Genomic DNA, 15,582 nt, shown 5'->3' with positions numbered 1-15,582 from the left:
TTAAAAAAAAACCAAAAAACCCCAATGTGGATATGAGCATGAGGAAAAGTACAGAAATAAACACACAGATCCTACATCGTTAAATGTAGTTACTGGAGAAGAGGAAACTACACAAAAAAGAAGAAACAAGAGACTGAAGTTATAAAAAGAATTCTATTTATGCATAAATTATTTAAAATATACTCTCTCAGTAAAATCACACATGCATAAAAGAGGCTGAAGGAGAGATTTCGCTCAAGACCTAGTGACCTGCAGTGATGCTGGGGTTACTTAGACTTGTACACCAAATGAACAGGAAGAGAAGTGTGAAAGGAAACAGCCAGCAGTTAACACTTGTCTCAGGGAGGAGGGATTGGAGGGCTGTATCCTGAGGAAAATTGAGACCTGCGCCCTAGGTCCCAAGTTAAAGAAGTATATAGAGCAGACATTATGAGCATGATCTGTAGACTCAAATGAAACTGACCTCAAACTCTGGCTCTACCACTTTCAAATGCTATAATCTTGGTCAACTTAGTTAACTCTTAGCCTCAGGATCCTTAATTGTAAGTTCATGTGTCTGCTTTTCTGTTTCCTTTTATCCTTGTCAAAAAATCATCCATTAACTACGAATAAGGTCTGAGGATCTAATGTACCACATGGTGATTATAGTTAATAACACTTTTATATAATTGAAATTTGCTAAGAGAGTAGAAATTAAATGTTCTCATCAAAAAAAGAAATGAGGTGATGAGTGTGTTAATTAACTAGATGGGAGGAATCCTTTCACAAAGTATACACACACTGAATCATCACCAGGTACACTTTAAATGTATCACAGTTTTATTTGAACCATACCTCAATAAAGCTGAAAAAAATTTTAAATAAATCTCTTTTAAAATGAAAACAAACAACAACAGCAGCAAAACCCACAGGGTTTATAGGGGAAATGGGGCAGGGGCTCAACACTCAAAAACTCTGTCATTGACACCTTTTTAAAAAGATAGGACCCTGCTATGGACTGAATGTCTGTGTCCCTTGATAATTCATATGTTGAAGCCTAATCCCCAATGTGATGGTATTTGAAAGTCATGCCTTTGGAAGATAATTAGGTCAGGAGGGTGGAACCCTCATGAATGGGATTAGTGCTCTTATAAACAGACACAGAGAGCTTGCTTCCTCTTGCCGCTCTCCACTGAGAGTGGATAAAACCAGAAGCAGCTTTCACAAGATGCTGGCAGTGATGTCGTCTTAATCTTGGACTCTCCAGTTTCCAGATCTGTGAGAAATAAACATTTGTTGTGGAAGCCACCCAGCCTATGGTATATTTGTTACAGCAGCCCAAGCTAAGACAGACCCTAATAAAAACAATAGTACAATTGTACATGTTAAATGGTTAGGTATTTAATCACCATAAATATGGTACTGGACCTCCAAAAAAAAAAATCATCCATAACCTCTGTATAGATGCCTTCCAAAAAGTAAGCCTTCTCAGCACATCTTATTTGCCTCTCATAATTAACTGTATTTGTAATCCTGGAGACCAATGTGCTAAATGTATAGCATATAAATAAATAAACAAGGAATGAGGGTCTGTGGGGGACTTCCATTTTAAAGTGTATAAGCCTTTTGGCAGTTACTTTGGCTGTCCCCAGAAATTGCATTAATGTTTTCTCTTATTGTCAGTATAGTTTGGGTATGGAGAAGTAAAAAAGCAAGTCCCAGATTATGGAGATGTAACTCTAAATCTGTGTGGTTCTTCACTGGAGGCAATTTTGCCCCCAGGGGTCATTTGGAGATTTCTGGAGACACTTTTGGTTGTTGTGACCTAGGGGAGATATTGGCATTTAGTGGGTAGAGACCAGAGATGCTGCAAACATCCTATAACCCCCCCAACCTCCACCACAACAAAAAATCACCTGACCAACAGGTCAATAGTGCCACTGTGGAGAAACCCTTCTCTAAATGTACATACCCTATAATATTTACCTTTCAGCTGTCACACTACACAGTGAGGCAGTCTATTAAAGTCTAGAGTGAAGAAAACGCTTACCAATTTCTGCACTTTTTCCCAAGGAACAATGATGTACAATAACTAGTTGAGGTTTTTCAAGAAATTTTACCCCTTAATTTAGCCTTCCCTATAAATCAATGTTTCACACCCAGTAACCATAAATCTAGCTTCACATATGGTCAGAAAAGAGGCCAGAAATATTTGGGATAGATGATAAATCATATTTTGATAGCTCTACTTTTCCCTAAGAGGTCATTCCTAATTTTAAAGCAGCCAACACTTAAGGATTTCAAACACCCATCATAAAATCCAAAAGCAAGGAATTCAAGAGGCAAACAACTTGAGTCTCTGAAACCATAAATTCCAAATGGAGCCATCGTTCCTCAGAGGCAAAGAATCACTCCTCACAGATGTAAAGTAAGTCTTCTGATAAGAAACTGACATGCCTGAGAAGTTTATGAGCATGAGTCACAGATTACATTCGTAGTCAGTACCTGATGCTCTGTAAAGTGTAAAATGCCCACAGACACTGACAACCTGTTCTCATGACCAGTCTGATGACAGGCAAGAAGGTCAATAACTTCCCCGGGGAACACTTGCACTCAGAGTAAGCAGCTCTGAGAGTAGATGCTTGCATTATCCTCTGGGCACCACCTGCACTCCACCTGGGATCCTTTCTTCACATCTGGAGTAAGAGCCTCCATTTACCTCGTCTGCCTCTTCCCCAGATTTGTGGATGCTGCCCACTTTGAACCTGGAGTCCTCAGCCTCTGGGCTATACATTTGATCCTCAGCACGCAACTTACCTGTTACAGTCTCAGTCCTTGCTCCCCAACAGAGTGTAGGTTCCTCAAAGCAGGGACTGTATCTATGCCAGTGCTTCCTGAAACAATCACCTGGGGATCTTGTTAAACTGCAGATTCTGACTCATGAGGTCTGGGGTGGGGCCCAAGATTCTGCATTTCTAACAAGCTCCCTGGTGATACCAGTGCTTCTGGTCCCAGGACCTACTTTGAGTAGCAAGGACTTATATCTAGTTGAATCCCCAGTAGTTGGCATTGATACTCACCCACAACAGACACTGAATAAATATTGATGGTGAAGGGGTGCCATTGTTGGCTCTTTGCAAATAGGTGTTAGAACTCAAAAGACAGAACTGCTAAGTCAAACTGAGGGCTCATCACTCAGATAAAGAAGCTGCCAGGTCTGGCCAAACATGGCATTGCTTGAATTATAAAAAGCATTTTATTAGTTATGCTCTAATGCCACTGTGAATAATTGATTTAGTTACAGAAATACTTAACTTAATGAATCTTTCAAGGCAGAGTACAGAGGTACATCAGGAATGATGCTATTTCCCTCCTGACAGCATTTCAGTGCCCCAAGGCAAAGTTACAAGAGGCTGATGCTAGACAGAGTCATGCTTCAAATACAGGGTAATACAAATATATGTTCGGAAAAACCTCAGAGAGAACAAAGTGGTAAAACCTCTCTCCAACATTTTGGGTACAACTGACTTACACTCTGACATAAACGAGTAGTGTGTTTAATACATTAGACACATGGCAATCCTCAGACATGCTGTTTAAAAGAAAAGATGCTATTGAACCTGGGCAATGGATACACCAGTGTTTACTGTACAATTCTCTCCACTTTCATAGTACGTCAAAGGTTTAGGGTTATGGTCCTGTTTAAGATGGTATAAGTACACTCCACTCTGTCTCTCCCAACAAATGCTACTAAAATCTCTGGACAGACGTTTGAACAGCTATTTGAGGACTCTGAGGAGTAAATGACAGCAGGTAGATTGGGGAAGAAAACCAGAACTCAAAATACAAACAATCAGGGTTTCCTGATCTTTTTGTTTTCTCTTCCATACCTTCCAGCTGGGACTCAAAGCAGTACAAATCACTGGCCCGGACAGAAACAGCTCCAAGAGGAGCTTCCCATTCTGGTCTAAGAAGCGGAAGGGGGCCCCTACAGGGCGGAGAAGGTGGGGGAAATCCTAATTTTGTTTTGTTTTCTCTTCTGGTTCCGCCCCAGGCAAGCCTCACTCCCAAAGTTGCAACCCCACAGTAGAAGGGGTAGGAGCAGTGACTGGGCAAGCAGTGACAGAGGGAATCCTTCTCTCTGACCTGAGGAACTGTGGTCAGAAGAGGAGGATGCGGGTGGGGGAGGGGGGAAACGGGTTTTTTTTTTCCTCTCTTAGTCCCAGAGGCAGACATAATTGTGGGAAGTACACAGCAGAGCTGGGATACTACACCCTTGGCTTTCTAGTCAGAAGACCAGGAAAAGGTGGAGAAGGGCCCTGCAGGTGGAGGATGTAGGGGAGATGATTTTGGAGAGGTGGGAGTTCAAGAAAGCAACCCCATAAAGTTGTGTATGTACTACTGGCCTCCCCCCCGGACCTGTACATGTTCCTGACCCTAAACAGTGTGACAAAAGCTTGGGGAACTGAACTATCGGGTAGACCACTGCCCAGGTCTCAGACTGGCTCATGGATAGTGCACAGGTCCAAACAGCACTGCAAAAGTGTTAAAAACTGGTGACATTGGTGTCAAATGGTGTTGAAGAAATTGGTCATCCATATACCAGATTCCTAATAACTTTATACTTAAATTAACTCAAAACGGACGATAAATCTAAATGTAAAACACAAGGCTATAAAAGTTTTTGAAGAAAAATATGAGAAATCTTCATAACCTTAAGTTAGGCAAATCATTCTTAGATATAATACCAATAGCTAGATTCATTTTTTAAATACAAGTGAATTGAATTTCATCAAAATTAAAAACTTCTGCTCTATGAAAAACACTAAAAGGATAAGCTGCAGAGGGTGAAAAAATATTTGCAAATCACATATCTAACAAAGGACTTGGATCCAGAATATATAATGAACTCTCAAAACTCAACAATTAAAACAGGGACTTCCCTGGTGGTCTAGTGGTTAAGAATCTGCCTTCCAATGCAGGGGACACGGGTTCGATCCTTGGTGGGGGAACTAAGATCCCACATGCCATGGGGCAACTAAGCCTGCACACTGTAACTACTGAGCCTGTGTGCCACAACGAGGGAGTCTGCCTGCTGCAACTACAGAGCCCACATGCTATGGAACCCGTGCGCCACAACTAGAGAGACCTCACACTCTGGATCCCACGTGCCACAACTAGAGAGAAGCCCGCACGCTGCAACAAAGAGCCCGCGCGCCGCAACTGAGACCCGCCTCAGCCAAAAATAAATAAATAATTAAATAAATATTTTTAAAAAAATAGTACCAAGCACACAGGGTTGTTGCAAAGATCAAATAAAATTAATGTAAAAAAACCAACATAATCAATTTTTTTTAATGTTCAAAAGATTTGAACAGACATATCACCAAAGAAGATATATAAATGGTAAATAACACAAGAAAATATGATTTAATAACAATTAGCTATTAAAGAAATGCAAATGAAACCACAATGAGATGCCAATACAAACCTATTAGAATGGCTAAAATTAAGGGAGAAAAATAACAATACCAAGTGCTGATGAGGATGTGGAACAAATGGAAACCTAGTACATTGCTGGTGGGAATGAAAATGGTGCAGCCCCTCTAAGAAAGTCTAGTGGCTTCTTGTATATAGTTCACTATATGCCCCAGTAATCTCACTTCTCTAGGTATTTACATTAGAGAAATGAAAACTTATGCTTACACAAATACCTGTACACGAATGTTTACAGCAGCTTTACTTGTTATAGTCAAAAACTGGAAGCAACTCTAATGTCCTTCAACTGGTGAATGGATATAATAAACTGTGGTATATCTATACACTGGAATACTATTCAGCAATAAAAAGGGAGGAATTATTGATACATGCAACACATGAACCTCAGAGAAATTTTGCTGAGTGAAAAAAGCCAGTGTCAAAAGGTTACATACTATATGGTATCATTTATATGGCACTCTCAAAAAGGCAAAATTATAGAGATGGAGAAAAGATCAGTGGTTGCCAGGGTAGGGGAGGGTTTGACTACAAAGAGGTTTTGACTACAAAGAGGCAGCATACGGGATTTTTCTGGCTGATGCAACTGTTCTGTATTTTGATTGTGATAGTGGTTACATGAATTTATACATGTGTTAAAATTCATAAAGCTGTATGCCAAGAAGAAAGTTAATGAACAGCATGTTAATTTAAAAATTAAAGTAAAATAAAAAGTTATTGTATCTGGGTTTCAATGTTAAAATAAAACTAGACTCTTGGCAATCATGTCTATTACCAAAACATCTTTCGCAGGCTAAAGAACATTAAAAGATAATCAAATGATAATTTTCAGACCTAAACAACATGTTCCTTAAGTATTATAACTGTAATACAACTTATTACACTCATTAAGTTGGAGTGCTTGCAGTGCCAATTTTTTTAAAGTTTTTAAAAAATATTTATTTATTTATTTATTTATATTTTTGGCTGTGTTGGGTCTTCGTTGCTGTGCGCGGGCTTTCTCTAGTTGCAGTGAGCAGGGGCTACTCTTCATTGTGGTGCGCAGGCTTCTCATTATCATGGCTTCTCTTGTTGCGGAGCACAGACTCTAGATGCACAGGCTTCAGTACTTGTGGCACGTGGGCTCAGTAGTTGTGGCTTGCGGGCTCTAGCTCTAGAGCTCAGGCTCAGTAGTTGTGGTGCATGGCTTAGTTGCTCTGCGGCATGTGGGATCTTCCCGGCCCAGGGCTCGAACCTGTGTCCCTTGCATTGGCAGGCAGATTCTTAACCACTGAGCCACCAGGGAAGCCCTGCAGTGCCAATTTTTTAAAAGGGGTTTTTCTTCATTCTGATTCTGTTGTTTATCAATCCACTTGCCTACCAATACTAGAGCAATAATTAGACAGAGAGGGATGTGTCCCTCTGGTGAAACAAAGAGAAACTCTCATCATTATGAAGTCTAGGCCATGTCTATGAGTGCCGACAAAACCAATAAGATAACCAATAAGATGACCAATTGGTTTGAACTGATTTCATTTATTCATCTTCCAATGATTTACCAAGCACATACTAAACCTAACCCTGTGAGACATGAAGGTAAAGCAATGCTGAGTCTTACTCTCCAAAGAGTCAGTCCAGGGAAAAAACAGAATAGCTCTTTAAGAATTTTTTGAATAGTTTAACTTTAAAAAACATGGCCCATTGGATTAACTAAGAATCAAGAACTATCATCCATTGGATTAACTAAAAGCCAAGGTTATCACCTACTTTTGCAGCTGGAGATGATAAACATGATGTTGGGTCTCTCCAGCCTAACTGGTTTCCTTGTTCCATGGTAAAGTATTAAACGAAGTTGGGAAAAGTACATGGAAAATCTTTAGGGTGGATTTTGATGTCTAGGCAGATAAATCATCAAGGTGATATGTGGCTAAGGCCATGGTCTCTGGAATCAGATAAGCCAGGTTCAAATCCTGCCTCCACTCCTTCTTAGATGTAATTTTGGGGGCAAGATACTTAAGCTCTCTTTGTCTCAGGCCCCTCATCTGTAAATTGGACATTATAGCAATACTTTTCTCACAAGGCTGGGGGCACTAAATATCAAAGTCCTGAGACTGGTGCCTGGTACACAGTATGCGTTTAATACGCCTTATTTATTTATCAGAGTTCACAGGGAAAATTCCAGATTTAATGTCCCTGAGTCCCGTTAGCTTCTGTCTTCTATGCCCCCAGTTACACTCTAGGCAACCATTTTATTCTTACAAAGGCATGCTACTGGCCATAAGGTCAATATGGGAAAATAAGTAAAAGCGTAAATCCTATAGGTAGTGGGTAAACAATTGGTGACTATCAAATACAAAAAGCACATAATATGCGTATTCTCTAAATAGATCTTTCCAAAATGAACACTGCCAATGGAAATATTTTGTGTGTAGGTACAGTAAAGATAACCCAAGCGGCCAGATTTTCCCCTTACGTTGGTTATGCTCCAATCCATTCTCCCCAACGAAGACGAGGTTGCCTCACCAGCAACAGCCCCCTGGCCTTGTGATTCAGCAAGAAATCTACTGCAGACAAATGACCTGTCCCCACTGCAAAAGGCAGGGCTGTGCGGTTCATCTGAGGAACACTACTTAGCCTTCTTAAGATTCCTGGTTCTTTTTTTGCAGTACGCAGGCCTCTCACTGTTGTGGCCTCTCCCATCGCAGAGCACAGGCTCCGGACGCGCAGGCTCAGCGGCCACGGCTCACGGCTCACGGGCCCAGCCCCTCTGCGGCATGTGGGATCTTCCCGGACCGGGGCACGAACCCGTGTCCCCTGCATTGGCAGGCGGACTCTCAACCACTGCGCCACCAGGGAAGCCCAAGATTCCTGGTTCTTGAACGGCCATAATTTTCTATCAGGTGCTTGTGTTTTGATTATTTATCTACTATTTGCCTAGCCTTTGAAAGTAGTGAGAACTGTATCCAGCATAATCTTGCATTTCTCTACTGTTAGATAATAGAGAATTTAGCAATCAACTGGAGGATATGCCTCAAGCTGAAATCCACTGCGTAACCTATGACTGATTGTATGGATTTCAACTAGAGAGTAAAAGCTGTATTTCTCTGGTATGCAATCATTAATAATGGTAGGACATGTTGATAATACATAACAAAAAATCTTCCTAGAAGTTCAATCCATATATGGTTCTTTCCTCTGTAATTTTTGGACTGTAAATTTTACTGAAGCAAACAAATCAAGAAAGAGACGGAAGGAAGGAAGGAAGGAAGGAAGGAAGGAAGAGAGAGGGAGAGGGAGGTGCGGGGGGGGGGAGGGAAGGAGGAAGGTGGGAGGAAGAAAAGACACACAGAGAGAAAGAAAGCTATAAATATCTTCTGCTTCAAAGAAAAGCCAACTTGGTGCTCCCAGGATGTCTAGAGACAGTCTGACATGCTTCAGACAATGGATGTTTTGCTTGTAACTAAAACACATGTCATATTTCCCACATTCTAGATACTGATCTTGCTTCCAAAGAATTTACTATCCTGTTTCTCATAAATAATTTATTGCAAAAATTGAGAACTGTTTAATCTGATTTCCTTGGTAGCTAAATCGGTGATAAACTAAATTTGAGTTACCCTTGCTATTTTCTGCAGTCTAGAGCTATGTCCTAGTATGTCAAATTTGGGCTTATAAACTCCCCTTTAACTTTATTCGTGAATAAGGATGCAAATCAAAATACCATCCAAGATAATTCAATAAAACCACTTCGATGTTTTTTCATTTCTGTCATCACAGATTTTAAGGAACTCTACAAGTAACCATGCCAACAATTTGCTGTAAACAGGACTAAAAGAGATGTCATTAGAAAGCATAATATAATTCATCAGGAGTTTACAATAACTTGCTACACTGACTGTAAGTTTAAGTGTACTATCTCTCTAAGTACTTTAATATAAAAATATGGTTTAAAATATCAGAAAGTTATATGGAAAAAATTTTCAAATGGTTATAAAAGTACACTGGAGAATCTATTTCCTGCTGCTTGGAAAAATGATTATTGCTTTACTTATTCAACAATTAATCTAGATATTACCTTAAAAGATCCTTGCTTATTTCTTTAATTTTTGCTCCCTTCCTTTCTTGATTCCCTTCCTTTTTTTTTTTTTGTTCCTAAAATTGTTATGCTGTAAAAATTTGCTATTTTTCTACTCTCTCTAGGATGTCTGTGGACAATGAATATGGTATACACAGGTAACACATCAGACATACACATGTACACATACACAATGTACACAGACACATAAACTCCCACATACACATAAACACAGATCCCCTCACACACACACATGCACAACTGTTAAACACCCTTCCACTGCACATGATGCATGACCTCAGTTTTTATGACCTCATTGCCTGGGATAGATCCAGGTTTTGTGGAACGTCAAGTTTACACTCTTTGGGAGCCCTCTTTAAAGCCAGAGTCAGAAAGCTTAACGGATTACAGTTAAAATTTCTTACTTTTTCAGATTTTACAAAATCATATAACAATGGAACACACTGCTAGAGTCCTCCCAGTGCCTTGGAAAGAGTCTGTGCAAGCAGGTGTCTTAAAGTTTATGCTTCATTTGCATTACATCCACCTCTGCCATCCCCACAAATTGTCCTAAACAATTGACACAGCCCCCCCAGTCTGTTCACTTTGATAAACCCTGCCTGGTGGGGCTGTCAGGAAATCGCCACAGAAGCAAGCAGTAGGAAATCCATGTCTGGCAGTGGGACCTCTCCCCTAAACCCAGGCACTTGAAGAACAAGTGAGAGCCAGGTTTCAGAAGAGGCCTCACTGCCCAACATGCAGATGAACTATATTTCAGAAGCAATAAAATGCAAACCCATACTCTCCATTGGATTTTAAATTTGCAAGGCCCCAACCATAAAGGACATCACTGGCGAGAAAACAATGATGAACCATGTAGCAAAAGATGTTCTGCCTTTCCAGAATGTTTGAGGCCAAAGTGATCCACAGACTATGATCCAGGACCAAGTCCAGGCCCATAACCTTGACAGTTGGCTTCACTGTCCACCCACAGACTTAGTACAGCTGCACATAAAGACCCTGGACGCTTCCCCTTGGAATAGATCAGTTAAAACACCCAGAGCCTCTTCCACTGCTTGATTCCACCTTTGGCTTAAACATTACGGAATTGCCAGCAACGGAGCTCTCCCTCATCTCATTTAGCAGAATCACTTTTATTTTTATTTCAGTTGGACTGTGTAAACCCACACCACTGTCACTTGTCACATCTGTGATTTCTACTCACATTGTTCGCAGCATTCATGTTAACCTTCTTTTCAAATAGCTTCTCCCTAAGCTCCAAATTATTGCTTTTAGCAGCATTCTGGAAGCTTCTCTCATTTGGCAGCACTAAAAGCAAGCAAGCAAGCATGACAGGGAATTTAAGAGGGCTGAAGAGAAAGCAAACCTCGTGTGGCAAACCTTGGAACTAAAAACTTGAAACAGCAGGCTTGAGCCTTTCGCATTCTGCTATTCTGGACGTGGGAACTTTGCTTCAGTATTTCATAAAGCTGTATTATCAAGATTCCACTTTCTCCTCATGCTGCAAGTGTTTTCACAGCCTTAAAAATCTTCCTGGTCCCAAGCAAAACATTATTCCAAAGGACCACCCTGAAGTCAGCAATGCAGTATCTAGCTCTAGGAGGTCAGAGGGTGGCCATTGACTTCTCAGGGGGTGTTGTTTATAAGACGTTTGTACAAGATTACTCAGGGAGGAGCCCAAATACTCCATGCAAGCTTACAGAGATAAAACTGTTGTCTGCAGAACCCTTTGCAGATGCCAGACCTGCAGAAACAGAACCTTAAAATGCAGCACATCATATAAATATACATGAACGAAGGCTAAAAGGGATGAACCTGTTTTATTCTCATTTATATGAAAGGAGATAAAAGTGGATTCACACTTTTAACTATAAACATTAACATTACTATACACTATGAACATTATATGTCACACACAAATACATATTCAGATGGCAGGTTTTATTAAATAGCCTAGAGGAGATTCCAGGATTTACTGAGTTGTTTGTTTGTTTGTTGTTGGTTTGTTGTTGTTCTTTTGTAATGTAAAGAAGCTGGAAAGCTCTCAGAGGACAATCACAACATTGGGGAATAAACTCAGAATTGGGATGATGTGAAATCAGCAATTGACCATCTCCAAAAAGAAAGGACCTAAGAGAGGTTTTATAGTTTTTTTTTTTTTTTTTTTGGCTGCATTGGGTCTTTGTTGCTGCGTGCAGGCTTTTCTCTAGTTGTGGCGAGAGGGGGCTACTCTTCGTTGCAGTGTGTGGGCTTCTCATTGCGTTGTCTTCTCTTGTTGCAGAGCACGGGCTCTAGGCATGCAGGCTTCAGTAGTTGTGGCTTGCTGGCTCTAGAGTGTAGGCTCAGTAGCTGTGGTGCACGGGCTTAGTTGCTCCGCAGCATGTGGGCTCTTCCCGCACCAGGGCTCGAACCCGTGTACCCTGCATTGGCAGGCGGATTCTTAACCACTGTGCCACCACGGAAGTCCCTATAGATGTGTTGTTGAGTAGTTTCCCTAGCATCTGCCAAGGACTTTTCAGCATGCTTCCAAGTCCAGTCAAAGACCAGGGAGTATCTTCCTGGGAGACATACACATTCATTCTATCGCTTGGCTCTTCCCATTGGGTTGGCCAAAAAGTTCATTTGGGTTTTTCCATGCCATTGTATGGAAAAATCCAAACGAACTTTTTGGCCAGCCCAATACTGCTACTCTTGCTACCACTCTAAGCAACTTCAACATCCAGGCAGATGATTAATCCAACACCTTGGTCTCTCAGTTCCCTAGCCCCCTCACCTCCAATAATCTTTTCCTCCACCTGACCTCAGCCACCTAATTTCAGAGTCATACGTTTGACATGACTATCATCACTACACATAATGAGACAGGAAGGGGGCAGGGCACAATCTCTAAAAGAATGACATAGCCTGAGGACAAGACATAAACTGATTAGAACCAAATAGGTCCAAGATGGCAGATGAGTTGACTTCCACTAGACCTTGAGCCTCAGTATATGCTCAGCTCATAGTAACACATCAGCACCGCTAAATGAGACACCCACAGGTGCCTTGACAGTTCCAAGGCCGACCATAAAGGTCAAAAAGTGAGTGGTGGCCCAATTCCTGGAAATCCCCACCCCTTCCCCAAAATAGCTGGAATGCTCCTCCCACTCATTAGCCTATGAAATTACCCAGCCCTATAAAAACGGACAAGCCCATACCCTGGTGCCTCTTGCCTTCCAAGATGCCCCACACTCTGTCTATGGAGTGTGCATCTCCCTGAATAAACCGTCTTTCACTTTACCATGGCTCGCTCTTGAATTCTTTCCTGCGCAAAGCCAAGAACCCACACTTGGCAGCCATCCCAGGGTCTCGGACGTGACCTGGGATGTGAACATCCTCCCGCGCCTTACTCTCCTTCCTGCAACAATAACTACACTACCTCTGACATCTTCAAGAATCCCATTCTCTGATCATGGACTCATCCATTCAGCTCACCTGCTCTAGTCTTCCCAGTCCAGAAATTTTGCGACCTCATCAAGTCCTCCATTCTACGCTTCTCACCGTCTTTTTATATTATCCATCCCATAGGCCCTTACTTCCCTCCTCACCCAGTTTAGATCCTATGGTTCATCTTTGAACCACTTCCGTGCAAACACATTTGCCTCCCTCACCACTCACTTCCTTCATCCGACTAGTTGGCAGAATCCAAATTCTGAGATTAAACCCAACTGCTATCTGCTCCATTTCTATACCTGGACAGCTAAAAGTCAACCAATCTACCTAACTTCATTTATACCCACACTCTCTGTTTTTATTACTGTTACAATCAGTGAAGCATCCCTGTGCCTTCCCAAGGCCAACCTCTCCACTTGGGATCTAGATCCCATCCCTTCTCATCTTTTCAATTATTTCATCTATCTCCTGGAAATTATCCTCTTTCTCCTCTGCATCATTCAATGTCTCTCCAGTGGACTGTTCCCTTCAACATACACAGAGGTGCTATAATACCTCTCATGTAAAAAAAAAAAAAATCCCTTAACTTCACATTCCTTTCCAACTGCCATTCCACTTCTCAATTCCCATTACCCTCAAACTTCTTAGAAGTGTTCTATAATGATGTTCTATAATGATGTCTCCATGTACTCATCTCACCATCTCATCTCAACCTATGCTAATCAGACATCATGCCTATTGCTCCACCAAAACTGCTCTTATCAGGGTCATTCCATCTTGCTAAAATCCAGTCATCACTCCTCCGTCATGTGCACTGAGCTCCTGGCAGATCTGACACAGAGGACCACATTCTCCTTCTAACACGTTTTCCTCCAGGCTTCTGTTAGGCCACTTGTTGCTTCCCAGTCTCTTTCACTGGTTCTTCCTCCTCTGCTCGATCTCCAAATGTTGGAGCACCCTAGGGATTTTATAAAACTAACAACCTGATGGAACAGACGTTATTACCCCCATCTTACAGATGGGGAAACCGAGGCTTAGAGAAGTTAAACCACTTGCTCATGCCTTAAAGATAATAAATGATAGAATTGTCCTAGGCAGCCTGAATTCAAAGCCCAAGCTTCCAGTCACTGCCTGTGTCCAGGGTGTCAGTATGGGAGTGTACTGCTGAAGTAGAGGTCCAAACTGCCCACTGGCCACACGCTTTAGCTAACAGATTCCTCTGGTTAGGCCGGACTCCTCTCAGCTCCTTCTCCTGGTTCGTACACAGCCTGGCCACAGCTCCTTGCCCCAGTGTATTAATCCAATGGGAGGGGGGTTCTATTTCCAGGTCCTTATCCCTCTTTGGTATATCCCTGAAATAGCAAGTCAAGACCTTACTGTGCCCGGAAATATGACACATGGATTCTAGTCTGTCCCTGAAGTTGAGTATCTTGCCCCTTTTCTACCATATCGATAAGGAAAATTAAGGGACTTCCCTGGTGGTCCAGTGGTTAAGAAACCGCCTTCCAATGCAGGGGATGCGGGTTCAATCCCTGGTTGGGGACCTAAGATCCCACACGCTGTGCCGCAACTACGGAGCCCACGCACTCTGGAGCTTGCGTGCCACAACTAGAGAGAAGCCTGTACGCCACAACTAAGACCCAATGCAGCCATAAATAAATAAATATTTTTAAAAATTTAATTTTAAGGAAGTTTCTAAGACAATTAAAAAGCACCATAGGGCTTCCCTGGTGGCGCAGTGGTTGAGAGTCCTCCTGCCGATGCAGGGGACGCGGGTTCGTGCCCTGGTCCGAGAGGATCCCACATGCTGCGGAGCGGCTGGGCCCGTGAGCCATGGCCGCTGAGCCTGCGCATCCGGAGCCTGTGCTCCGCAACGGGAGAGGCCACAGCAGTGAGAGGCCCGCGTACAGCAAAAACAAACAAACAAAAACACCATAAAAAACTCCTGGTCCAAGCCAATTACATCAGAATATCTAGGGGCTGAAAATGTTCACTGACTGGCCCACGGCTTACTAATTGTGTAACCCTGTAACAATTCTTAATTTTAATATCCCAACCTATAAAACAGATTATAAAACCTTCCTTCAGTGGTGTGAAGGAGCTAGCTTGTACAGGCTAATAAGAACCAGCTGTGTGTAACTCTTCTCAACTCTGTGTCCAGTGACATCACCTTGTAGCTTGAAATTAGTCACAGTGGAAGCATTACACAAAGGAAATTGGAAAACACTACAAATCAGAACTTCTTCTCCCAGAGAGCTGGTAGTTAGACCCTTACCAACACACCACCATCTACCTTCTGGGTAATAAGTGACAGAGTCGAGAAAATGGCCCAGACAAAATCATAAACATATCAGTTTACTAAATAATATTCAGAAGAGTACTTTAATATATATGCGTTAAAAATGTAATGGATAAAATCAAGTAAAGGTTAAATGTTCAGTCAAAAAAAAAACAGGTTAGGGCTTCCCTGGTGGCGCAGTGGTTGAGAATCTGCCTGTGGTGCAGGGGACATGGGTTCGAGCCCTGGTCTGGGAGGATCCCATATGCTGCGGAGCAACTGGGCCCGTGAGCCACAACTACTGAGCCTGCACGTCTGGAGC

At 42.0% G+C, this 15,582-nt stretch overlaps 1 protein-coding gene across 1 annotated transcript in view; it reads right to left on the bottom strand.

Annotated features, from left to right (window-relative positions):
- ANKDD1B (ankyrin repeat and death domain containing 1B) overlaps positions 1-15,582 on the bottom strand; it is a 54,286-nt gene that overhangs the window by 35,942 nt on the left and 2,762 nt on the right. Inside the window, 3 exon segments of the mRNA XM_024732801.1 lie at positions 3,504-3,512; positions 7,985-8,070; positions 10,755-10,858. Of these exon segments, the coding sequence (XP_024588569.1) occupies positions 3,504-3,512; positions 7,985-8,070; positions 10,755-10,858 (199 nt within the window).

Source organism: Neophocaena asiaeorientalis, unplaced genomic scaffold (genome assembly GCF_003031525.2).
Source record: "Neophocaena asiaeorientalis asiaeorientalis breed wild unplaced genomic scaffold, Neophocaena_asiaeorientalis_V1.1 scaffold515, whole genome shotgun sequence".
Classification (NCBI taxonomy): Eukaryota; Metazoa; Chordata; class Mammalia; order Artiodactyla; family Phocoenidae; genus Neophocaena; species Neophocaena asiaeorientalis.
Note: the sequence above shows the minus strand (reverse complement) of the source record. Positions and strands in the feature narration are given on the sequence as shown.